This window comes from Somniosus microcephalus, chromosome 7 (genome assembly GCF_052327205.1).
Source record: "Somniosus microcephalus isolate GS21.2 chromosome 7, FLI_Smic_1.0, whole genome shotgun sequence".
Classification (NCBI taxonomy): Eukaryota; Metazoa; Chordata; class Chondrichthyes; order Squaliformes; family Somniosidae; genus Somniosus; species Somniosus microcephalus.
Genome location: NC_140993.1, coordinates 78,444,076 through 78,471,595, shown reverse-complemented (window position 1 = coordinate 78,471,595; position 27,520 = coordinate 78,444,076). Strand labels below are relative to the sequence as shown.

The window sequence follows — 27,520 nt, the reverse complement described above, 5'->3', positions numbered from 1 at the left end:
AATCGTACTGGAGTTTCATGACATCCTCCTCACAGCATACCCTCCCACCCAGCTTTGTGTCGTCTGCAAATTTGGAGATATTACATTCAATTCCCTCGTCCAGATCATTATTATATATTGTGAACAGCTGGGGTCCTAGGACCGATCCTTGCGGTACCCCACTAGTCACTACCTGCCACTCGGAAAACGACCCGTTTATTCCAACTCTTTGCTTTCTGTCCACCAACCAGTTCTCTATCCAAGTTAATACCTTGCCCCCAATCCCATGTGCCTTAATTTTGGCCCGGACAGGTTCCCCGCCCTGAAGTCAGCCTGATTAGCAGGCTTGGCTTCCAGTCAGGTGAGGAGGACTGTGGAACAGGCCGCAGGACCAGGTACAGGGGAGCGGGGGGGGGGGGAGGTCTGATCCCTAACCCGGGGGAGGGGGGTTGTGGAATCCGATCCCTGAGGAAGGGGGTCCAATCCCCAACCTTGGGGGCCTCTATATGGGGGCGGGATCAGATTGAGCGGGGGAGCTTGGGAGCTGGGAAGGGGAAGCACTCCCACTCCTCCTGGCCCACAAGCAGTGCTGTAAAGGCACTTTCCTTCTCCTCGAAGCTGTCCTCGCCTTGCTTCAGCTGCCAGGTTTCCCGAGGCTTGGGAAACCCGGCCGCCCACATAAAACCTGCAAAGCAGGTTAAATCAGAGCCTACCAGCCTCATTAACATATTTAAAATGCCAACCTGCCTCCTGGGAGCAGGTTGGCAGCCCGCCCCTTGTCCCGCCTCCATAAAACCCGGAAGTCGCCGGGTTGGAGTCAGCTTCCTGACACGCTCGGAATTTTTCCCGATTTAACCCCCCACCCGCACTCAATCCCACGTGTTCACCCATGTTAAAATTCCCCCCTTAAAATCCATAATTTGAGATAAATGTTAGTGAGCATTTAGAGATGCATGGGATGGTCAAGAACATAAGAAATAGGAGCAGGAATAGGCCACTTGGCCCCTCGAGCCTGCTCTGCCATTCAGTAAGATCATGGCTGATCTTGGGCTCAAAGCCACGTCCCACCAGCCCGCTCCCCATAACCCTTCACTCCCTTATCTTGCAAAACTCTGTCTATCTCCACTTTAAATGTATTTAATGACCCAGCCTCCACAGCTCTCTGGGGCAAAGAATTCCACAAATTTACAACCCTCAGAGAAGAAGTTCCTCCTCATCTCAGTTCTAAAAGGGCGACCCTTTATTCTGAGACTGTGCCCCCGAGTTCCAGATTTCCCCATGAGGGGAAACATCCTGTCTGCATCTGCTCTGTCGAGCCCCCTCAGTATCTTATATGTTTCGATAAAATCACCTCTCATTCTTCTAAATTCCAATGGGCCAGAAATTCGTGTCCCCACGGGTGAGTACTCGCTGTGTACTCGCGCGTAGGGCCAACGAAAGTGCCGGTTTCGTGCATGCACTGCGCATGCGCTGGAAACCGGAACATCCGTTCCCTTGAAGGAAGGGATTCACAGGTCAAACGCGTGCGCCAGAGAAGCAGCGTGTAGACCTGGAAGTTCCGATTAAAATTTTTTTTTTTTTTTTTTTTTTTTTTTAAAAACAGGTTTCTCTGTGCAGATAAGTCCCTAGCAGCTGCGCATGAAAAAAGCAGTCACAAGGCCTGCTTTTAACAAGGTAAGAGGTTAATTAAGTAAAATTAAAACATTTTTTCCACAGGTTTATCATTTTAAAATACTTTAAAGAAACATAAATTTATTTTTAGCCCCGTTAAAAACTTTAATAAATTTTTTCAAAAATTTAAATTTATGTAACTTATAGTTATTTTAAAAATGTGATGTTTTAAAAAAAATGTATTTGAAGTTTTACTTAGGTTTTGGGGCCGATCTCTATTCATAGATTTGACAGGTCTTCCTCTCAAATCTATGAATAGAGATTCCCTGCTCCGATTGGCTCCCCATGGCCCACGTGATCCCAGGGGACGCTGCGAACTAACTTCACCGCTGGGATACACAAGCACTGCACAGCGGCAGCTGGAGGAGGCAAAGGATCGGAATCCCACGCGGCCCCACAGCACAACGGCAACTGCTATCTAAGTGCAGGTCGGGGGCTTGCGCCCGCGGGAAGCCTCCGACTCAAATTTCTGGCCCAATGAGTATAGGCCCAGCCTGCTCAACCTTTCCTCATAAGTCAAACCCCTCATCTCTGGAATTAACCTAGTGAATCGTCTCTGAACTGCCTCCAATGCAAGTATATCCTTCCTTAAATAAGGAGACCAAAACTGTACGCAGTACTCAAGGTGTGGTCTCACCAATACCTTGTACAGTTGTAGCAGGACTTCCCTGCTTTTATACTCCAACCCTTTTGAAATAAAGGCCAACATTCCATTTGCCTTTTTGATTACTTGCTGTACCTGCATGCTAACTTTTGGTGTTTCATGCACAAGGACCCCCAGGTCCCTCTGAACTGTAGCATTTTGTAATCTCGCTCCATTTAAATAATAATTTGCTTTTTTATTTTTCCTGCCAAACCTCGCACTTTCCCACATTATACTCCATTTGCCAAATGTTTGCCCACTCACCTAGCCTGTCTTTATTCCTTTGCAGATTCTTTGAGTCCTCTACACAACTTGCTTTCCCACCCATCTTTGTATCATCTGCAAACTTGGCTACATTACACTCGATCCCTTCATCTAAGTCATTAATGTAGATTGTAAATAGTTGAAGCCCCAGCACCGATCCTTGTGGCACCCCACTAGTTACCGTTTGCCAACCAGAAAATGACCCATTTATCCCGACTCTCTGCTTTCTGTTAGTTAGCCAATTCTCTATCCATCATATATTACCCCCAACTCCGTGAGCTCTTATCTTATGCAGTAACCTTTTACGGGGCACCTTATCAAATGCCTTCTGGAAATCCAAATACACCACATCCACTGGCTCACCCTTGTCCACCCTGCTTGTTACATCCTCAAAGAACTCCAGCAAATTTGTTAAACGTGATTTCCCTTTCCTAAAACCATGCTGACTCTGTTTGACTGCAGTATGTTTTTCAAAATGCCCTGCTACTGTTTCCTTAATGAAGGACTCCAGCATTTTCCCAACGACAGATGTTAGGCTAACTGATCTATAGATTCCTGCTTTCTGTCTCCCTCCTTTCTTAAATAGGGGTGTTACATTAGCGGTTTTCCAATCCGCTGGGACCTCTCCAGCGTCCAGGGAATTTTGGGATACTGCAACCAATGCATCCACTATCTCTGCAGCCACTTCTTTTAAGACCCTGGGATGCAGGCCATCTGGTCCAGGGGACTTGTCATCTTTTAGTCCCATTATTTTACCGAGTACTATTTCCTCAGTGATAGTGATTGTCTTTAGTGCCCCACTCCCTGTGGCCCCTTGATTATGCATTATTGGGATGTTGTTAGTGTCTTCTACAGTGAAGACAGATGCAAAATATTTGTTCAGAGTCTCTGCCATTTCCCCGTTCCCCATTATTAATTCCCCCATCTCATCCCTTAAGGGACCAATGTTTACTTTAGCTACCCTCTTCCTTTTTCTATACCTGTAGAAGCTCTTACTATCTGTTTTAATGTTTCTTGCCAGCTTACTCTCATAATTCATCTTCACTCTCTCTATTATTTTTTTAGTCATCCTTTGCTGGTTTAAAAAAAATTCCCAATCCTCTGGTCTCCCGCCAATCTTGGCAACATTGTATGCCTTCGTTTTCAATTTGATACCATCCTTTACTTCCTTAGTTAGCCACGGATGGTGCTCCCTTCTCTTAAAATCTTTCTTTCTCACGAATATATTTTTGTTGAGAGTAATGAAATATCTCCTTAAATGTCTGCCACTGCATTTCAACTTTCTTACCCTTTAATTTGTTATTCCAGTCCACTTTAGCTAGTTCTGCCCTCATGCCATTATAATTGCCTTTGTTTAAGATCAGGACACTGGTTTGGGATACAACTTTCTCACCCTCCAACTGAATTTGAAATTCAACCATGCTATGATCACTCTTTCCTAGAGGATCCTTTACTATGAGATCATTTATTAACTCTGTCTCATTACACAGTACCAGATCCAAGATAGCCTCCTCCCTGGTTGGTTCCATTACATACTGTTCTAGGAAACCATCCCGGATGCACTCTATGAACTCCTCCTCCAGGCTACCATGGCCAATTTGATTTGTCCAATCAATATGGAGATTAAAATCACCCATGATTATTACTGTACCTTTTTTACAGGCCTCCATTATTTGTTGATTTATACTCTGTCCAACCACATTGCTACTGTTCGGGGGCCTGTAGACTACGCCCACCAGAGACTTTTTCCCCTTATTATTTTTTATCGCCGCCCAAACCGATTCTACATCTTGTTAAAGTTTTGAAGGCAAGTCATGTTTGACAAAGTAAAGAGAATCTTTCGAAGAAGTGGCTAATTGAATAAATAAGGGGAATGCAGGAAGTGTGGTTTATATGGATTTTCAGATGGCATTTGATAGGTGCCTCATAGGCAATGTTCCCTTTCATTTATTTTTTGGGAGGGTGGCCCATTCAAATATCCGCGCTTGCGCGGCTTTTCCATTGAGAAACCGGCATGCAGCCTGAGCGGGAGCGTCAGCCGGCTGCAAGGCCGCGCGGCTAAACAGGAACATTGCTTGTAGGAGGTTTGCTGCAAAAATTCAGGCATATGGTACAAGAAAAAATGTAACAGCATGAATAGAAAATGGGTTAACTGACAAGAAGCAATGGGTTCGGGCTAATGAATAATACTCGGATTGGAGAAGGGTTAGACGTGTGTGTACCTCAGGTCGGTGCTGAGTCCACTTTTGTTCTCGAGATTGGACTTGGCCATAGAGATCACAATATCAAAATGTGCTAGACACAAAAGTAGAGATTTGGCAAACAGCAAGGTGGATTGCAAAAAACTCAGCAAGACATGAACATGTTAGCAGATTGGGCAGATAGGTGGCAGATGTGGATAAGTCTGATTGTCAACTCCCATCATTAACTTGCCCCAATTCATTTCCCAGAACTCAGTCAATCAGTGCTCCTTTCCTTGTTGGGACTAGAAACATACTGATCTAGGGAGCAGTCTTGGATGCATTGTAAAAACATTTCTCACTTTGACCATACACATTACCTTTATTCCAGTCCAACTTGGGATAGTTAAAATGACCAATATTATCACCCTACTATTCTGATACATCTCTGAACTGTCAGCAAATCTCCTCTCTTTCTCATTTTCACAAATTCTGAGAATTGAACCATTTCCTGTGCCATTCCTTAACTCTATCCATCTGTATACAAAATTCTTACGGGGCTTGACAGGGTAGATGCAGGGAAGATGTTTCCCCTGGCTGGGAGTCCAGAACCAGGGGTCACAGTTTCAGAATAAGGGGTCGGCCATTTAGGACTGAGATGAGGAGAAATCTCTTCACTCAGAAGGTGGTGAATCTTTGGAATTCTCTACCCCAAAGGGCTATGGAGGCTCAGTCGTTGAGTATATTCAAGACAGAGATCGATAGATTTTTGGATATTAAGGGAATCAAAGGATATGGGGATAGTGCAGGAAAGTGGAGATGAGGTAGAAGATCAGCCATGATCTTATTGAATGGCGGAGCAGGCTCGAAGGGCCAAATGGCCTACTCCTGCTCCTATTTCTTATGTTCTTATGTATTGTCTTAGTGCAACCCCTGGAACAACTTTACATTCTAGCACAGTAATAGGATCCTTTACTACAACTGCCACACAGCTCTTTTGTTCCTTCCCATTTCTCCTGAAAATGTTATAACCAGGAATATCAAGTTGTTGTACCGTTCCCGCTGCAATTTTGGCCAGGTTGAGAAACAGGCAAACTGTACTCCTGCCCAAAACAGTTGGATGTCTACTTAACTATGAGACAACTAACTTAAAAAAGAATAAACCCACAACACAAACATGAATTGTTCTCCACTTATAAGGACTATGTCTGGTACATGATAAAACACATTACTTTTTTTGAATCTATATTAAAGATGAATTCAGTACAAGATTCCAATAATCAACATCACTGGCTCTCATTTTCATCCAGAACTGTATGCAATTCCGTATCACTAAGACATTAATTTCATTACATATTGCATCATTCACATTTAAGGCACAAATATACAATGCAGAACTGTGAATGTTATTCATGTATTCTGCTTGCTTAATTTAAAATAAAAAATAAAATCTTCTAATCTGATTTAAGTGGGAAAAGATGTGATGGTTCTCAACGTGTGTGTGTGTGTGTGTGTGTGTGTGTGTGTGTGTGTATAAAAATGTGAGCATGCGAGAGAAGTAAAGAGCAAGCATAATACTAAGAGATCAGCCATTTTGATGCATATTGTGGAGGAAATGTATCCAGTTTAGTTTCCTAAGGACTCCTACAAAGCTTAAAGTAACTCGCACTGCTGAGGTTCCTAATGTAATGCATTGTTTAGCCCATGGGACTCCCTGGCTCCCTTGTGTAATTGTGGTTAGTGGGACAGATGTCTTTATATGGAGATGATTAATGGACTGCTTTAAAAAATACTACCAAAGTCCCAGCAGACTTCCAAAAGTAACTACAGGACATGGAAGAAAAACACTGAGTAGCCCAATGGACTAAACATTCAACCTTAATAACAAGGGTTTACTTCAAAATATGTAACCTCTCTAGGCAAGAGTGCTCCACAAGTACATTTTCCTATTCAATTTACAATGCTTCTTTGAGAACATATTAAAAAATGTGATGGAGTGAAGAGAGTGATTAAATGGGCTCTCTATAAGTGAAGGAGACATAAACAATGTGTCTAGGTCAGCATATATTTGAGAGGGTTATAAGGAAGCATATTGTTAACATTATTATGAAATGCAATTAATTTATTTTTACATTTTCAGAGCTCATACCAAGCTCTGAAATTGTGTATTTTATTTACTTAAGCCCCTCTGACCTTCACTGCGCTGCTAGCTTCTCCCAGTAACTAAGCCAGAACTAGCACTTCAGGGCAAAGGTCAAATACACAGTTCATGGTCTTGATCTCCCCAGGCACAAACAAAAAAATTTAAACAGATCACATTTCAAGTATGACTTTTGGTGAGCAGAGGAGAACTGAATTCCCTTTTAACCCCGTGGCTTATAGCTAACTTCTAGTTACTCACCAGTACAGAACTTTTACTATGCACACACCTTTTAATATAAGTATTTGCCATCTTTCTTTCCCCCTCTCCTCTCTGGTCTCACAAAAAGATTGACAATGTGCTCCCAGGCCTCCACCGATGTCCTTCTGAACTGATCGCCTGGGGGTGGCTTTCTCTCTTACATCCTTTTGTTAATGCCTGGTTTCTGCTTTGTGCCTCAAAATAGTAACATGGCTGCTTCGGGGAAGGGGGAGGGGAGAAAATCAAACCTGCATCTCACACCACTTATCTTACTATAAAATACTTTTTTGTGTGGTTAGTAAAGAAAGTATTAAAATTATTAACTGAAAAAGCATAAAATATATTTTCTAGGACATTGCAGTTTTAAAAGGCAGCTCTCCCGAGGTTTCCATTTCTGGGTCACATTGCTTGCAGATCTTGTTAAGTGGATTTCAAAACCGTTCTTGGCCAAGCAAATTCTTTAGGTGTAGCTAAACACATCACAACATGATTTTTTTACAAACGTGTCTTACATATTTATTACTGGCTCTTAGGGAGTTAACGCCCATGTGCACTTCAAACAAAACAAATACCTTTATTGTATTAAAGAGGAGTGCAGGGTGATTGCAGAGTTTTTTCAGTAACCCTATGCACAGTAAGTGGGAACTGTTCTCCAGCTTTCCCTGTAGGCAAGATTTCACTGCATGGGACGCCAGCAGTTTGTGATAGAGCTCAAACTGCAGTGCAGCCGGGCGGCAGAAGATAATCCATTCAGTCTTTGGAGGGAGGTAATTGTTAATGATGTCCTGTGTGCGTCGAAGTATGAAGAGCCCAGTTAATCGGCAAAGCTCTGTTGCCCTCTCTTCACCCAACTGCTTTTCATCCTAAAGACAAAAAGAAATGGCAAAAGAGCAAAAGCTGGAATGTTGAGCTGTAGAGGAAAGAATTCCTGAATTGATGGCTTTTCTAACAAGACTGTATTGTTTATTCTCCAGCTTTACAAACCTATCTATGTGCATTTTTGACCAAGAATTTGATTAGTAGTGTAAGTTAAACTTGTACGGTGCTGAAAATTCCTATATCCACAAAATCCTTCTGTGACATTCTTAAATGGTCAATTTGGAGGCTTGGAACCCAATTTAATACAAACAGATTTATTTGTTACAAACAGATTTATTTGTTTTAATTGAAGGTATGACTCCTGTTCATGCTATTTTCTCACCTTGTTCCGCTGCATTTCCTGACCTGAGCACCTGACCTGTTCTTAGTCCCCACCAATGCCACTCTGAAACCAACCACCTGGAGGTGCATGTGGGTGGTCCATAGGGAAGAACTTGGTGCCTGCTCCTGATGGCACACTAAGATAAGGATCTCAATGTGTAGAGGATCTCTAGAACCGTTCATCTATGAACTCACTATAGTGTGGTTTAGTGGGGAAGAGCAGCTAAACATTTAAAGTAGAAGAAGATACAAAGCTGTGGGCAGAAAGCAGGGCAGTGGGGTTAATCGGGAGACTGAGATTGGAACTTGGCATGGGGGTGTCGGGAGATTAAGATTGGGACTCACTCACTCTTCCCAGTACTGACACTCCTGGAATGAGAGAGTTGTCCTATGAGGAAAGATGAATAGAATGGGCCTATAGTCTCAGGAGTTTAGAAGAATGAGAGGTGATGTCATTGAAACATAAAATAAATTCTTAGAGGGCTTGACAGGGTAATCTGAGAGGCTGTTTCCCCTGGCTGAAGAGTCTAGAACTAGGGGTCAAAGGGGGGAATTTTCCCAGCCCTGGGGAGGCGGGTATAGAGGCAGGACTGCCGAGAAAATGGCAGAAACTGGGAGCAGGTTCTGAACCCGCTTCCAACCCGCCTCCGTGTCATCTTCCCGGGAGGCGGGTCCCCGACTCGCACAGGGACCAGCCTCCTCGAGGTGGGAAGGGGATTACAGCCAATTAACTGCCTGTTAACAGGTAGTTAACAGGCAGTTAAGAGGCTTATCCCCATTTTACCCCTGCAAGTGCGGGCATCCCGACATCAGGAAACCCCGCCAGGGTCAGCGAGGCGAGCAGTGGGTCTGCGGGGGTGAGAGGGATCGAAAAGTCCGCTGTGGAGGTGAATGATGGGTGCAAGTGTGGAGAGGTAAGTGTAAAGTGTTAGAAAAAGTTTACTTACCTTTGCTTCTTCCTGCAGGCTTGAACCCTTGGGGATCCAGAGGTTCCTCATCTCAAAGGCAAAGATGACAGAATGGCTGCTGCATTCTCAGATGCAGCAGCCATCTGATTTCTGCTGAGGAAAAAGGTTTTGGTGAGCCTTCAGTGCAAGGGCTCACCATAGAGCAGAGATTGTCAGTGTTTGACAGTTTCTCTAAGTTGTCAAACGCTGACAATTCATCTGTCATTTTTGACAGATGAAACGTCATACGCTGACGTCTTCTGTCACCGGCTTTCCCCTGTTAAGCTCGCAAGGCGGGCTTAACAAGGTCAATCAAGGGAAAATAGCGTGGGTTGGCTAGATGTCATTGGGGGCGGGACTGAAACCCGACAACCAGCAGTCCCGCCCCATTGACAAAATCCAGCCCATAGTCTCAGGATAAGGAGTCAGTCATTTAGGACTGAGATGAGGAGAAATTTCTTCACTCAGAAGGTTGTGAATCTTTGAAATTCTCTACCCCACAGGGCTGTGGATGCTCAGTCAGTCAGTATATTCAAGACTGAGATCGATAGATTTTTGAACACTAAGAGAATCAAGGGGTATGGGGAAGGGCAGAAATGTGGAGTTAAGGTAGAAGATCAGCCATGTTCTTAGCCAAGCAAATTCTTTAGGTTTAGCTAAACATGATTTTCTTACAGGCTCGAGGGACCATATGACCTACTGCTGCTCTTATTTTGTATGTTCTTAAACGTAGAGGTGCCCATGGAGAGTAAGTTTTACACCTTGTGCCCAGTCTATTCAGATTGGGCATAGGAGGTGGGGGCCTTCTTGCTGCTGTTTTTGAACAGCATCCAAATGCACTGAAGCCAGCAGTTGGCTTTCCTCCCTAGTTTCAAGGCACTGCCAAGGCACATTTCCGCGCAGAGATGCCTCAGGCTTATGGTAATTACCTATACCTGGAAATACAGATGGGTTCAGGTTAGATGCAGCACACTTTGGACGTGCAGTGCCCGATTTGTACCCAAATGGGTGGGGGGGGGGGGGAGGGGGCGGGTGGTTGTATGAAAAATGGGCCTTACTGTCTCTTAACAATGAAATTAAGAGCTCCCCTGATGGCTTCGTGGGTAAATGAACCTCCGAGCATAGAACGGAGTCATATTGACCTGGGGCTCCAGGCTGGACCCCTATATTGTACTGAGATGGATCTCAGAAAAGGCAGCTGTTCTGCATTTACAATTGGCCTCAATGCCCTGGGTGAGGAAGATGAAATGTAAGCAATCAAAATTCCCACTGCTGCCTCCTATTTAGTGACTTGCTGGAAAGTTTGCCTATGTGGATGCGCGATAAAGGCAGTATTTGGCTCAGTTGTGATGCTGTCCATTGTTAAACAGCCTGCTGATTTCCACATTCTGAATTCATGCAGAAAGAATGGCTTCTTGGGAGAGCTGATGAGGACTACTGGCAGCTAGAATTATTCCCCAACATTGTAGTGTATGTACCTTTAAGAGGAACTATGTTTTTGAAGCCCCTGTATACTGTAGTACCAGTAGTGACCACTCGGGTATATAAGCCTGTGTAGCGTCTTGTGTTGTTAGTTCACCTCCAGACTTTGTTCAGTAAACACTTGTTAAATCAACTCCTGCATTCCGTGTCTCCATTAACACACGGATCTAACAGTGGCGACGAGTTAGAAACGAACTTACCTGCAATTCGGCAGCACCTCAAGGGGATCGATTCCTCAGACGAAGGTCGAAGCCATAAAATAAAATAAAATAAAATAAAATAACTCGAAGAAACTCGAAAACGAGGGCCAGGCTTGGTCTCCAGTCTGTGGTTTCCCCAGCTAAACGGGCTGGTGGCAGGTAGTGCACTGATCCTTCCTGGGCTGCGGCGGGCTAGAGCTCGATCGGGTGGCTCTGCAATGGGGCCGGGCAGCGAGTCGGGAAGCAGAAGCAAAGAGAGAGAGAGGGTGGAGCACTCAGGGCGCGGCCGGTGCTGCAAAGCAGGTCGGCGTTCGGACCGAGCAGAGGGAGGGGAAAGTCCCAGAGGGTCCGCTCCACGACGGGAACGGTTCTCCAAGTAACGGAGAAACTATTGAAGCGATATATGAAAAAAAATAGAAATACCGCGAAAAGCTGCAGGTCGCAACGGGAACCGCGGAGTACAGCGTTGGCAGCAGCGGGAAAGCGCGGGAGGCGCCATCATAACTCAGCGGGGAAGAAAGAAAAGCGCGGGAAGCGCCATTTTAGATTTTCAAGATGCCGAAGACTGGCAATATTACTGCTTTCGATAGTGATATAGAAGATTGGACCACATATGTGGAAAGAGTGGAGGTATATTGCAAGGCGAATGAAGTAGCGGATGATAAAAAGGCATCGGTACTTCTAAATCTGATGGGCGCAAGGACATATGGGCTGTTACGAAACTTGATCACTCCAGCCAAACCGATGGACAACAATTTTAAGGAGATTGTTGATACCTTACAGGAGCACTTAAACCCAACACTGCTGCTGATAGCGGAACGATTCAAATTCTTCAGGAGGAATCAGCACAAGAATGAAAGTAACGCTGATTACCTCACCGAATTACGAAAGCTGTCAAAGCACTGCCAATTCGGGGCAGGACTGGCAGATTCTCTACGAGACAAATTCGTCTGCGGTCTCCTAAGCGAAGGAACACAGAAAAGACTACTTTCTGAGAAAGATTTGACACTGGACAAGGCTTTCAGTGTAGCTGTATCATACGAAGCAGCAGCAAGAGGAGCTGCAGAGATACAGCAAAAGCCACAGGACTTCGGCACCCATGAAATGACACGGGGTTTCGAGAGATGTTATCACTGCGGCAGATCCACCCATGACCAGAAGGACTGCTGGTTCAAGGACAAAGCATGCAGGCAATGCGGAAAGATGGGACACATTGCACGTGTATGCAGATCTGGAAAGAAATCCGCTGACAGTAAAAAGGTCAATAAGGAAAAGTACAGAAAGGTACAAATGATGACGGACAGTAGCTCCGAAGACCAGAAGAGCGATAGCGACTCCGGAAACAAGAGACTAAGCTGTCTCAAATTACATAATGTAATTGCCAAAGAAGATTACCAGACCATTTGGGTTACCCTCACGATAGCGGGGTCCCCAGTCAAAATGGAGCTAGATACAGGATCAGCTCTGACCGTCATGAGTCGACGGGATTACGAGCGGTTATTTCCGCATATACCTTTGAAAGACACATCCATTGTCTTGAAGACATATACAGGGCAGACAGTATACCCCAGAGGGAAAATAAGGGTGCCTGTTGTATACAACGGCAAGGAAATACAGAAGTTGTATTTATACGTTCTGCAAGATGGTGGTCCGTCGTTGTTGGGACGTGAATGCATCAGAAAGATACGTTTAGACTGGCACTCCATTCAGGCACTGACGGTGACCAGTAAGAAAAAAAACGATGATGACGTCATACCTGGACGATTAAAAGAAATCTTGGCTAACGCCAAAGAAGTGTTTCAACGGGAACTAGGAACCCTGAAAGGCGCCACCGCCTCAATAAAAGTGGAAGATGCGGCAATTCCCAAGTTTTTTAAGGCAAGGCCGGTGCCATACGCAATTCGTCCAGCCGTCGAGGCAGAGCTGGAGAATTTGGAAAAAGCAGGCGTGTTATCCAAGGTAGATTGGAGCGAGTGGGCAACACCCATCGTCCCGGTCATGAAGAAAACGTTGAATAATGATAAATATGAAGAACAGAGAAAAGTTCGCATCTGTGGGGACTTCAAGGTGACTGTAAACTCGGTTCTTCACACGGTACAGTATCCTCTTCCGAGGATAGAAGATATTTTCGCCTCACTATCCGGAGGGAAACGTTTCACCAAAATTGACTTAGCACAGGCATATCTACAGATGGAGGTTGAGGAGGCCTCTAAAAAGTATCTCACGATAAACACACACAAAGGCCTGTACCAGTACAATCGACTGGTTTTCGGAGTGGCATCAGCTCCGGCTATCTGGCAAAGAGCTATGGAGCAAGTCCTGCAAGGGATTCCGGGGACTCAATACTACCTAGGCGACATCCTTGTAACAGGAGAAAACGACAACGAGCACCTTGCCAACTTGGAGCAGGTGCTCACGAGGCTGAGAGAACGGGGCCTACGAGCAAATCGCCCCAAATGCGAATTTTTCCAGAAACAAATATCATATTGTGGCCATGTCATTAACGAAGAAGGGTTGCATAAGTCACCTGAAAAAATTGAAGCGGTCGTAAAGGCCCCAGCGCCTGCAAATGTCTCACAATTAAGGTCGTTCCTGGGATTAGTAAATTACTATCATAAATTTTTACCAAACTTGTCGACGGTTCTGCACCCACTTAACGCACTGCTACAAACGGGAGTAGTTTGGAAATGGAGCGAAGACTAAACGTGCCTTCCATAAATGCAAAGGCTTGATCATGTCCAGGGAAGTGTTGGCTCATTACAACCCATCACTGCCAATCAGACTGGCGTGCGATGCATCCCCTTATGGCATGGGAGCGGTATTATCGCATAGATTCCCTGATAGCTCAGAGCGGCCGATAGCTTTTGCGTCACGCTCATTGAACTCAGCTGAGCGTAACTATGCCCAGATCGACAGGGAGGCACTCAACCTGGTGTGGGGGGTGAAGAAATTCAACCATTACCTACACGGACAAAAGTTTACCTTGTTGACTGACCATCAACCCTTCGTCTCCATATTCAACCCTAAAAAGGGCGTTCCCATTATGACAGCGCAAAGGCTACAGAGGTGGTCCCTTTTCCTAGGGGCACACCAAGATGACATAGAGTACAAAGGAACAAAACAGCATGGGAATGCTGACGGGTTATCGCGCCTACCGTTGCCAACGGTGCAAGAGGCGCCTACAGTGGACCCAGTGGAGATATTCCACTCGATCATAGTGGAATGTCTACCGGTCACAAATTCTACCATTGAAAAGGAAACGCGAAATGACCCGACTCTCTCACGAGTCTACGATTTAACGATGAAGGGATGGCCAGCACATGGCGAACCACTGTTGCCAGCATTCTCGCAAAGAAGAGAACAGCTGTCAGTGTGCCGAGGAACCTTGATGTGTGGATCCAGAGTGGTGATTCCACCCAAACTCAAGGATAGAGTGCTAAAGGAGCTTCACGAGGGGCATCTGGGTGGAGTGAAAATGAAGAACTTAGCCAGAGCGTTTGTGTGGTGGCCAGGTATCGATGGAGACATCGAAGAAATGACCAAGAGCTGTCTAGGATGCCAGAAGGTCCAAAACGCCCCACCACAAGCCCCTGTACATCCATGGGAGTGGCCCTCATCTCCATGGCAAAGGGTACATATCGACTTTGCTGGTCCATTTATGGACTCAATGTTCTTAATCGCGGTGGATGCACACTCCAAGTGGCCAGAGGTAATAAAGATGTCCTCCACCACCACGAAAAAAACCATCACAGTATTAAGGACCATATTCGCCAGGAATGGGCTGCCTGAACAGATCTGTTCTGATAATGAACCGCAATTTGTATCCGAAGAATTCAGGAAGTTCTTAAAAAACAATGGGGTTAAGCACTACACGTCCGCCCCATACCATCCCGCCACCAATGGATTGGCTGAAAGGTTTGTCCAGACCTTCAAGAAGGCCATAAAGGCCATGGGTAATGAAGACATAAATCTACAACATAAGGTAGATAACTTCTTGTTTGCGTACAGGAATGCAACACATGTGGTTACAAACCAAACCCCCGCCATGATGTTTTTCAATAGAAGACTAAGATGCCGGCTGGATTTGGTCAAGCCAAACGTCAGAAGGGACGTAGAGAACCGGCAATTTCAAAGCATGAATGAAAGGCCAACTAGAACCTTCAAGATAGGTCAACCAGTTTTGGCCCGGGACTACCGTACCGAGAAATGGCAGCCTGGAACTATTTGCACACGACTAGGACCGCTGATGTATACCGTGGACATTGGAGAAAGCATAATAAGGCGCCATGCTGACCAGATCATAGAGTCATCCGAAAAAGGACAACCTACACCACAACTCTATACGCCTAGTGATGAAGCAGAGATACCCATAGTATCTACCTCCGATCCGGTGATACTGGAACCAGATGAACCCGACACTAGCATTGAAGCCGAATCGACCTTGCCAAAAGAACCTACTACACCACCGAGGCGTTATCCGGACCGAGTCAGGAAGCCTCCAGAGAGACTGAATTTGTAATTGATTAACTTCAGCAAATGTGTATATTATTGTTCTTGTAAAAATGTTATTTAATGATTACTTAAAATGTTATGTACTATTTATCTAAAAGGGGAGGAATTGTAGTGTATGTACCTTTAAGAGGAACTATGTTTTTGAAGCCCCTGTATACTGTAGTACCAGTAGTGACCACTCGGGCATATAAGCCTGTGTAGCGTCTTGTGTTGTTAGTTCACCTCCAGACTTTGTTCAGTAAACACTTGTTAAATCAACTCCTGCATTCCGTGTCTCCATTAACACACGGATCTAACAAACATGAGTCAATGTTTTCAGAAGAGAGGGAATCATGAAATGCAGTTTACACATGGAACACATTCAGTTTAAAAAACAAATATTATTTCCTACCATTGTTGCAGAGGGCTGTTGAGACCTGATGATAGGTTCCTCATAAATCTTTCTGTAGGTGGAAGATGATCCAAGGATTCCTGGATTGACAAATTCTATTAGAGAGTAGAACTCCTGAAGATCATTTTGTATGGGAGTACCTACAAACAACACACACATTGAAAAAAAAATGTACTATTTAAATATGATAGAACAAAAACAAAACTTTACAATGATAGAGTAAACATGCACGCACTATTAACTTGTGAAGGCTTCATATTTATCGTTTTACATTAATGATCTAGATCAGATAACACAAGATTGAGACAACCTGCACAGCTGCCATAACAAAGAGGACAGTCTGTTCTTGGTAATGATGCCAGCTCACACTCATAGGTTCCGAAGCAGCAGATTTGGGAATGCTGGCCAAGCTGGTTGCCAGCATATCTGGCAATCATTTGTCCATCAGAAACACAACAAACTGCACAGCCTCTACCAGATTGGATTTTTTTTTAAATTTGCCAGTCAAGACTGAGACGCAAAGGGAAAGGACAGTGTAGGTCAAGTGCTTTATGTTCAAAGATCTCCCTTGATATCGATGTCATCATTTAAAAAAGGCTTTACATTTGCTATCCAGAAACAAACTGTAATTTTGGGCTTGCTTACATCAAGAGCCATTCAAGTGATGTTACTGATTGAGAGGGGCTGCCGGCAAGAGGGATTGGAACTTTGAGAACAAACTACTAGCTGGCTACTTGCTGCACACTCTGCCACTGGCATATTTTTGATGGCTACTTTACATTTCTGGCTGAAGATCTTCTTTAATATCAAAATCTGCATGGACCAAAACAAAACATCAACCAGCAGCATCTAGTGCTGCTTAGATAAGCTATTTACATTTACAACCAACAGCAGTGCTTTTTTTCCAGAGGAAGGAAGCAAAGTCAGGCTGTAGGATGGTGTCCCGTGCCTTTAGTGGCATGTACGTTGCTTAATTTATGTCACAGGTCTGCCTCCAAAGCCAGTGTGACCCCTCCTCCCTCACCAAGGCAGTGCTATATTATAGCATATAAGTTTCAATCTAGAAAAAAAAGAGTTGTGCAGCTTAAAAGGGGAACACTGTCAACTCAGCTGTGTGGTTGCTCGGAATATTATGCCCGTGTAATTTTTTCCTGTTATGGTACAATAGTTTAAAGACAACTTACCAGTGAGGATCACTCTTCTCTCACAAGAGAGGCTAAGAATTGCTGTGGATGTCTTAATTGAGCTATTTTTTAAACGGTGACCTTCATCACAGATTATCAGGTTAAATTGTAAGTTTTGAATTTGTTCCAGGCACCGCAACAACATCTCATAGCTGATGATGAGGGCAGAGTACAATGGAGAACTGATGAAGTCTTCCACTTTGTGGTCCTTCAAAGTAAATACATAAGTAAACAAGTCAATAAAATGTGTAGAGAGCTGAGCAAAGAAACCAACATGCAGGCAATATTTTACTTCGTACCATGACTGGATGGTTTTATTGGAGGTCACTATCGTTCCTCACCACTAGATCATGGTTAACTTTTTTTTTAAACTTGTGTGCCAATGTTGCCTCAGGTTAAAACTATATTTTTTGTGATGAATGTTAGTGCTAGTGAATGAATCATTTTTTCCATCTTGGGCATCCAATGCCAGTATCAAGCACTCTCAAGTCAGCTTTAGTATGGATCAGATGCAGATAAATCTCCCTCTACCCTGCCCCAATATTTTAGTTTAAATTTTCTGATCAGCATTATTTTAGGTGAATATTGATAGGCAACCACCCCCCCGCCGACCCCCGCCACTGCCAACCTTATTACAAAATTATTACAGGGCTTGATAGGATGGATGCTGGGAGAATGTTTCCTTTAGCTGGGGAGTCTAGAACCAGGGGCCACAGCCTCAGGATAAAGGGTAGGCCATTCAGGACTAAGATGAGAAGAAATTACTTCACACAGAGGGTGGTGAATCTTTGGAATTCTCTACCCCAGAGGGCTGTGGAGGCTCAGTCATTGAGTATATTCAAAACAGAAGTCGATAGATTTCTGACTAGTAAGGGCATCAAGGGATATGGCGATAGGGCCGGTGAATGGAGTTGAGGCAGAAGATCAGCCATGATCTCATTGAATGGCGGAGCAGGCTCGAAGGGCCGAATGGCCTGCTCCTGCTCCTATTTCTTATGTTCTTATTAGAGCAACACATATTGCTGCAGTACGAATTCTTCCACTTCGCATACCAGCAAGCCTGTGAAGTTGACAATTTTAATGCCAATATACGTGAAAATGCAGAGAGTTTGTAATTTAAATGAGACTTATCTCAGGAGTGGACTCATTCAAGTGCTAATTCAGGTACGTCAATACAACTCAACACTAGATTCATTATTGAATTTCCCCTTCAAATTCTGCCAACATATCTCCTTATTCCACCTGCTGCATTCTCTTTTTCTGTCTTCATTGCTCCACCATTGGCAGGCGTGCCTTCAGCTGCCTAGGCCCTAAGCTCTGGAATTCCCTCCCTAAACTTCTCCGCCTCGCTACCCTCCTTGACCAAGCTTTTGGTCACCTGTCCCAATATCTCTTTATGTGGCTCAGTGTCAAACTTTGTCGTGAAGCATCTTGGGATGTTTTTATTACAATAAAAGCGTTATATAAGCAAGTTGTTGTTGTCATTATTGCCTATCTGAGGCATATGGGATGATACAGCATCAAATCATGTACATAAATGTAATATTTAATCAAGACATGCCCACTTCAGTGGAAAAAAATCTACACAATAAAGCAGGCAATTATATAGAGAATGGTAAAAACTTATGAATGTGTTATAGAACTATTACTGCACTGTAGAATTATAATTGCGTGTTCAAACTCCCAACTGTCTAGCCTTTGGCTCTCCATTCACCACAATACCTCTGCAGCTGCAGTACAAATTCTGCTCAATCACTCCCTCAACTCTGCCTTTGATACCCTCATCTCCAGTAAAACTCTTAGGGGGCTAAATTTGATAAGATCTGAAAACGGGCGTGGGGATCGCGATGTGCGATCTGCCATTGAAAGTAATGCAGACAGCATGCGAAATTCGTGCTGCCTGCTAATTAACATGATTGAAGCGCTGAACGCACTGCTGGTTGGGTCAGTGCTCAGCAGGGGACCCAATTTTGTGGGAAGTGTGATCTTTATTTAAAGGTTGCCTGCAGAGTGAAACACTGTCTCCACTTCTTAAAGGGGAGGTGCTTTCTGAAAGAAGCACCTCATTGTCAGTGCAGCTAAGGAAAGGGGAAGGTACCAATGGCGCAACAGGGCAGAGAAAAGGCACCTCAGTTCTTGGACGCAGCACTGGAGGCCTTAGTGCAGGGGGTCAATAGGAGGAGACAGGCCCTCTACCCTCAGGGGGCCATGAGGCCCTCCAGACAGACTGTACGAAGGCAGTGGGAGGAGATGGCTAAAGCAGTCAGTGCCACCAGTCTTTCCCCCAGGACCTGGATCCAGTGCCGGAAGACGTTTAATGACCTCAAGGTGAGTGAATGCATCTTCAAATGCCGTATCCTAACAACTGCACCACTAGCCTCACACACTGCTCAATGCACCACACCCCATCACTCACCTACCAACAATTGCTATCAGTCACGACTCGTACCTCACAATCATATCTTCACCTCACCCTCACACACTTGCCACTGTTGCAAGCCTCACACCCACATCTAACACCTTGCACACAGTGCCAGCTATTCAACAATGACAGGCACATCATCCAAACACTGTACCACACTCACTGACACACCTTCCTTTCTCCTGTAGGCCAAGATGACACATAACCAGCGCCAGCAGCAGCTAACAGGCAGGGGGCAGGCACGGCTGCAGAACCTGACCCAACTGGAGGAGACAGTTATGGATATCATTGGAGGGGCCATGGTGATCACAGAAATTTATGGCACAGAAGGAAGCTATTCGGCCCATCGTGCCTGTGCCGGCCGAAAAACAGCTATCCAGCCGAATCCCACTTTCCAGCTCTTGGTCCGCAGCCCTGTAGGTTACAGCACTTCAAGTACTTTTTAAATGCGATGAGGGTTTCTGCCTCTACCACCCTTTCAGGCAGTGAGTTCCAGACCCCCACCACACTGAGTGAAAAAAGTTCTCCTCAACTCCCCTCTAATCCTTCTATCAATTACGTTAATCTATGCCCCCTGGTTACTGACCTCGCTGCTAAGGGAAATAGGTTCATCCTGTCCACTCTATCTAGGCCCCTCATAATTTTATACACCACAATTAGGTCTCCCCTCAGCTTCCTCTGCTCCAAAGAAAACAACCCCCAAAAGAGTCTGAAAGCATTGATGATGACGGGATGTTCATACCTAATCCTTCTTCTCACATCCCACTTCCCCCTCATCCCACAATCTCTTCTTACTTACAAGCTGCTGATGGTGTAAGCATGCACATCTTGTTTTCCGCCACTCCCCTCACCACAACCCCACCCTTGTGCCTTTCTCTCAGATACCCAAGAACACCAACCAGCCCAGCCTGCGCATGAACAAGAGAGGGAGAGTGATAGAGAAGAGACACTGTCACTCAATCTGACACTCCCAGGCACCAGCTCAGAAAATGGCACTGTGCGAACTTTAGAGGTTCTGCACGTGGTGAGTCATCGGGCAGGAGGAAAGGGTAGCAAGGTGCCAGCTCCGCCAGGGGCCGAGGTCGCACACAAGTTCTGCTGCAGAGGAGTCAGATGGGGACTTTGATGGGGCGACATTCAGAAGAAGGGTGATGGGCATGCACACAGAAATGCTTGGTGCAATGGCAGGCCTGCCAGAGAGCCTGTTGTCACTGTCAAGGAGCATGGCGGAGTCCAGCTCCAACCTTGCACAGGGCTTTGCGCAGAGCTTGGAGCCCATGATTTCCAGGATGGAAGTGATGGGCAACTTCATTAGAGCACTTGTGGACCAACCAATGTTACCTGTAAGCTGCGCGGCCGCGCAACACAGCAGGAGGTCCGCACAGCCGGCTTTTCAATAGAAAAAACATACATGTACGGTATTTTGAATGGGCCTCGCGGCCTGTAAAAAAGTTACCGGAACATTGGACCCAACCATGATTCAGGGTGTGATGGGACATGTCTCAGCTTCCATTGCAGCACAAGCGGATGCGATCCAACATCTGATTGCAGCAATGGAAGCTCAGACTTCTGTCATTCAGACTCAGCTTGCTGCCACACAAGTTGAGACTGCTCTCATGCAGACTCAGCTTGCTGCCACGTAAGTTCAGACTTCTGCCATTGTGGCTGCATTTACAAGTGTGGATAGGGGCTTGCAGGGTCTCACAGCAGTCCAGCAATCTGTCCTCCAACTGGGATTGCTGATGCGCCGGCCCAGGGGAGTGGCAGTGACTCCATGGAGCTCAAACCTGCTGTCCCCACTCAGGATGACAGCATTCATACTTTCACCACTGCCCGTCAGCCAGCCAGTCCAAAATGTTGCCGTCCATGATGAGGTAGTGCAGTCTATAGCCGGACCTTCTAGGCCCAGAGCTGCTCGAGGTCGTCCTGCAAGGCCATCTGAAGTCTCCCTCATGGAAAGACAGCAGCCTTCCACCAGCCATGCTGCAGCCACTGGGGTAGCACTTCGTAGGAGCACTAGAACAGGCAAAGGCACATGAAAGACAGACACTAAGGGAATGCACAAGGGTGATTAGTTGACCTTGTAATGTTGTTTTGAAATTAATCATTTATAAATTATGTTTGGAATGTTTGTTTTGTGGTGGCTTTCATTTCAACATTGTGGCCAAGAGGATGCTGTGATGTTCCATGGTAGAGGGATGGCAAGGTGGGGAAGTGTTGAGAAATGGGGATCTGGGGTTTCATTCAGGGGAACCAGAGTCTGTTGATGCGCTCACGAATTGCCCGTCCAGAACGTGGATTTGCAAGCTGCCTCCTCCTCCTGAAGTAGTCACGGAAACCGTGGTGGCAAGGACTGCACCCTCATGATGGCCAAGTTGTGGAGGATGCAGCAGACCATCACGAGTTGGGACACCCACTCCGGTGAGTACTGGAGGGCTCCTCCTGAGCAGTCAAGGCAGCGGAACCGTTGCTTCAGCACCCCGATGGTCTGCTCGATGACGTTCCTCATGGTAGCATAGCTGTCATTATAGGATTGCTGGCCACGAGTGGCGGGGTTGCAGAGGGGAATCATCAACCAGATGTAGAGCGGATAGCCCTCATCACCTCACAGCCACCTTTGGGTTCGACGTGGTGGCTGGAAGATTGCTGGCACAGCGAACTGGCGCAAGATGAAGGAATCATGGCTGCTGCCAGGATACCGGGATTTCATCATCATGATGTGCTGGCGCGGTCACACGCCAACTGCACAGTAAGGGAGTGGTACCCTTTGCGGTTATGGTACATCTTAGCATTGATATGCAGCGCTCCCAAAGCCACGTGTGTGCAGTCGATGGCGCCCTGCACCAAGGGGAAGCCCGATATACTGGCAAAGTCACATGCGCACTCTTCCTGCTTCTCTCTGTTTAGAGAGAAGACAATGAAGTCCCTTCTCCTAGAGTACAGAGCCTCTGTGACCTCCCGGATGCAACGATTGATGCCGAACTGCAAGATGTTTGTTATGTCACCTGTTCCAGCCTGGAAGGGTCTGCTGGCGTAAAACTTTAGGGCCACGGTCACCTTGAGGGCCACTGGCAGAGCCGCCATTGCCCTGCTCTGAGGCTGCAGGTCTGGTTCCAAGAGGTGGCAGAGTTCTGTGAAGCAGAGCTGCCAAATACACTGCTCCTGGCCTAGGTGCAGGTAGAAGTGCTCCCTGAAGACCCTAGGTGGGTAAGGCCTCCTGCTGAGAGCCCTCCTCCTCCCACTTCCTCTGCGAGCAGCTTGTTTACTTTGCTGCCTCTGCTCCATCTCCCTGTCATGCTGCAGTGTGAGGGGAACTGCAAGTATAGCCCCCATGACTGGGAGCAAGTGGTGTACTCAGAGGCCTTCCAGTAGCAGCCAACGCCTTCCCAACGTCCAGCAGCACTCTCTGCTCACTTTAACAACTTGTTAAATGTCTTCCAGCAACCCAGCATTCATACAAACTCTGCAAAAGCCAGCACAAGAGAAATAATCAACTTACCTGCAAGTTGGATGTTTCCCTTTAAATAGCGCTGGTGGGTGGTCCCTCGTTCAGCTGTGTGTGTTTAGGAGAGGGCGTTGATTGGAGCGGCGATGTCCAAAAAGACAGGTTGTGTATCAAATCAACGTTACACGCCGACGTCACAATCTGCCTACTCTGCATACTGCCAGTGTACGCACGCCCACGCTATCGCCCTCACCAAGATGGCGAACAGCGCGGGCCACGCCGGAAGTGAACGTAAGTGAGGCCGCCGCCATTTTTTTCTCCTAACCAGCTTTAACTACCAGCGCCAAGGTGCCGAATTTCACAGCCTTAGTCTCACCCACCCTAATCATTCCCCCTGGTATGACCCTCATTTTTGCTCTCTCAAGTGCAAGGGGCGTAGACCGTGCACTGAAAAAAAAATAAGAGGGAACATTGCCTGCCACAGCACTGGAACGGCCCTAATCAAAGTCACAAATTACATCCTCTGTGACTGTTTCCTCGTCTTCTCTGCAGCCTTTGACATGGTTGACCACACTATAATTCGCCACAGCATCTCCTCCATTGTCCAGTTCAGTGGCACTGCCTCGCTTGATTTCACTCTTACCTATCCAATTGTAGCCAGAGCATCTCCAGCAATGGCTTCTCTTCATGCATCACACTGTTACTTCTGGAGTCTCCCAAGGATATATCCTTGGCCCCCTCTTATTACTTATCTATATGCTGCCACTCAGCGACATTGTCCGAAGACATGTCGAAGACAGGTTCAACATGTACACTGATGACATCCAGCTCTAACTCGAACACCTATCTTGACCGCTCGACTGCCTGTGTGTTGTCGGCCTGGTATTTTTAGTGCAGTTTTCTCCCCTTTCTCTCCTCCTCACCTAAGTGGCAATTCTTCATGCGTGATCCTAGACAGAGAGTGTTGTCAGGCTATTTGACTGTGGGAGAAATTACACCGGATTGGTTCCTGCCCTCACACATGTACTTTTCAGTGGGGGTCACTGCACAGTAAATCAGGAGCAGGAACCCTGGCTGATATTTCCCATTCCCAGTCCAGAGCACTGAGGGCAGTTGTGTCCCTATTTTTTTTTACAATACTCCTGTGCAGCACCATGGGATGTTTTACTATGTTAAAGGCGCTATATAAATACAAGTTGTTGTTGTTATTTCTACCCCAGCTGAAATCGGCTAAATTAGACCAAGGATCCTGGGACCATCCTGGTCTGTACAGTGCAGTAGCACACAGCGATGTGTTTACCTCCATAAGCCATTAGTGCATCTTCCAATACTTATTGCAATTAGTGTTTCTGTTTGGGTTTGTCTGTTCTGCTCCTAGAATTAACTGTTCCTGTGCTAACTTCATAGAATGGTTACAGCATGGAAGAAGGCCATTCAGCCAGTTAAGCCCGTGCTGGCTCTCTGCAAGAGCACTTCAGCTAGTCCCACTCCCCTGCCCTTTCCCCGTAGCCCTGCAATTTTTTTTTCCTTCAGGTACTTATCCAACTCCCTTTTGAAAGCTGTGATTGAGTCTGCCTCCACCGCCCATTCAGGCAGTGCATTCCAGATCATAACCTAGCTGGTAAAAAAAGTTTTTCCTTATGTCGCCTTTGGTTCCTCTGCCAATCACCTTAAATCTGTGTCCTCTGATTCTCGACCCTTCTGCCAATGGGAACAGTTTCTCTCTATCTACTCTGTCCAGACTCCTCATGATTTTGCACATCTCTATCAAATCTCCTCTCAATCTTCTCTGCTCTAAGGAGAATAACCCCAGCTTCTCCAGTCTATCCACGTAACTAAAGTCCCTCATCCCTGGAATCATTCTCGTGAATCTTTTCTGCACCCTCTCTAAGGCCTTCACATCCTTCCTAAAGAGCGGTGCCCAGAATTGGACACAATACTCCAGTTGAGGCCGAACCAGTGTTTTATACAGGTTCATCAGAATTTCCACGCTTTTGTACTCTATACCTCTATTCATGAAGCCCAGGATCCCGTAAGCTTTTTTAACTGCTTTCTCAACCTGCCCCGACACCTTCAACAATTTGTGCACATATACCCCATGGTCTCTCTCTTCATGCACCCCCTTTAGGATTGTACCCTTTAGTTTATATTTCCTCTCTTCATTCTTCCTACCAAAATGTATCACTTCGCACTTTTCTACGTTTAATTTCATCTGCCACGTGTCCGCCCATTCCACCAGCCTGTCTATGTCCTCTTGAAGTCTATCACTATCCTCCTCACTGTTCACTATACTTCCAAGTTTTGTGTCATCTGCAAATTTTGAAATTGTGCCCTGTACACCCACATCCAAGTCATTAATATATATCAAGAAAAGCAATGGTCCTAGGACCGACCCCTGGGGAACACCACTGTATAACTTCCTCCAGTCCGAAAAATAACCGTTGACCACTACTCACTGTTTCCTGTCACTTAGCCAATTTCGTATCCATGCTGCCACTGTCCCTTTTATTCCATGGGCTTCAACTTTGCTGGCAAGCCTATTATGTGGCACTTTGTCAAATGCCTTTTGAAAATCCATGGACACCACGTCAACCGCATTGCCCTCATCAACCCTCTCTGTTACCTCATCAAAAAACTCGATCAAGTTGGTTAAACACGATTTGCCTTTAACAAATCTGTGCTGGCTTTCCTTAATTAATCCATATTTGTCCAAGTGACTGTTAATTTTGTCCCTGATTATTGTTTCTAAAGACTTCCCCACTACCGAGGTTAAACTGACTGGCCTGTAGTTGCTGGGTTTGACTTTACACCCTTTTTTGAACAATGATGTAACATTTGCAATTCTCTAGTCCTCTGGCACCACCCATATTTCTAAGGAGGATTGGAAGATTATGGCCAGTACCTCTGCAGTTTCTTCCTTCACTTCCCTCAGCGTCCTAGGGTGCATCCCATCTGGTCCTGGTGACTTATCTACTTTAAAGTAGAGTCAGCCTTTCTAGTACCTCCTCCTTATCAATTTTTAATCCCATCCAGTATCTCCTCCTTCACTGTGTCTATGGCAGCATCTTCTTCCTTGGTGAAGACAGATGCAAAGTACTCATTTAGCACCTCAGCCATACCCTCTGTCTCCATGCATAGGTCTCCTTTTTGGTCCCTAATCAGCCCCACCCCTCCTCTTACTACCAGTTTACTATTTATATGCCTATAGAAGACTTTTGGATTACTTTTTATATTAGCTGCCATTCTATTCTCATAACCTCTCTTTGTCCCTCTTATTTTCTTTTTCACTTCTCCTCTGAACTTTATATATTTAGCCTGATTCACAGGTGTATTCTCGACCTGACATATGTCATACGCGCTCTTTTTCTGCTTCATCTTACTCTCTATCTCTTTCGTCATCCAGGGAGCTCAGAGTTTAGTTGCCATACCTTTTCCCCTTGTGGGAATGTACCTCGACTGTACCCGAACTATTTCCTCTTTAAAGGCAGCCCATTGTTCCATTACAGTTTTGCCTGCCAGTCTTTGATTCCAATTTACCTGGGCCAGATCCATTCTCATTCCACTGAAATTGGCCTTCCTCCAATTAAGTATTTTTACTCTAGATTGCTCCCTGTTCTTTTCCATAGCTAATCTAAAACTTATGATACTATGATCACTGTTCCCTAAATGTTCACCTACTGACACTTGCTCCACTTGACCTACCTCGTTCCCCAGAATCAGATCCAGCAATGCCTCGTTGGGCCAGAAACATACTGATCAAGAAAGTTCTCCTGAACACACTTCAGAAATTCTTCCCCCTCTCTGCCCTTCACACTATTACTATTCCAGTCTATATTAGGATAGTTGAAGTCCCACATTATCACTACTCTATAGTTCTTGCATCTCTCTTTGTAGTTTCTCAGGAAATTTGCTCCTCCATATTTTCCCCCACTAGTTGGTGGCCTATAGAATACACCTAGTAGTGTAATGGCACCTCTATTATTTCTTAACTCTAGCCATATAGATTCTGTCCTTGACCCCTCCAGGACATCCTCTCTCTCTAGCACTGTAACATTCTCCTTAACCAATACTGCCACACCACCTCTTATCTTTCCTTCCCAATACTGCCACACCACCTCCTATCTTTCCTGAACACCTTATATCCAGGAATATTTAATACCCAATCCTGCCCTTTTTAGAGCCAGGTCTACGTTATTGCCATGACATCATATTCCCATGTGGCTATGTGCGCCTGCAGCTCACCAACCTTGTTTACTATGCTTCAAGCGTTCACATACATACATTGTAAACCTATCTTAGACCATCCTGTGTTCTCTCTTAGTCTGACCCCACCTAATACCTTACTATTTCTTACTTTAGTGCTATCCGTCTCTCCCAATCCTTTTTGCCCTTTGTTTCTCCTTTCTAATGCTACATCCTGGTGCCCATCCTCCTGCCAACTTAGTTTAAACTTATGTCTTCTATTTTCTTGGTGTAATAAATTTGAAGTCCCTTTGGACTGTCTGTTCAATGGTTCGAAGCTGACTCCATAATTGTAACAGTTATGTTTTTATTTAAGTGAGACTTAATACACTCAATATTCGAGCAGCAGTTTACAAA

The 27,520-nt window shown here is 45.5% G+C and overlaps 1 protein-coding gene across 1 annotated transcript in view; it reads right to left on the bottom strand.

The window, feature by feature from the left end:
* rad54b (RAD54 homolog B) overlaps positions 1–27,520 on the bottom strand; it is a 98,979-nt gene that overhangs the window by 17,536 nt on the left and 53,923 nt on the right. The window contains exons 5-7 of the mRNA XM_085992652.1: positions 17,055–17,262; positions 15,871–16,010; positions 7,711–8,001 (exon numbers count right to left, since the gene is read on the bottom strand). Of these exons, the coding sequence (XP_085848778.1) occupies positions 7,711–8,001; positions 15,871–16,010; positions 17,055–17,262 (639 nt within the window). The remainder of the gene's footprint in view (positions 1–7,710; positions 8,002–15,870; positions 16,011–17,054; positions 17,263–27,520) is intronic.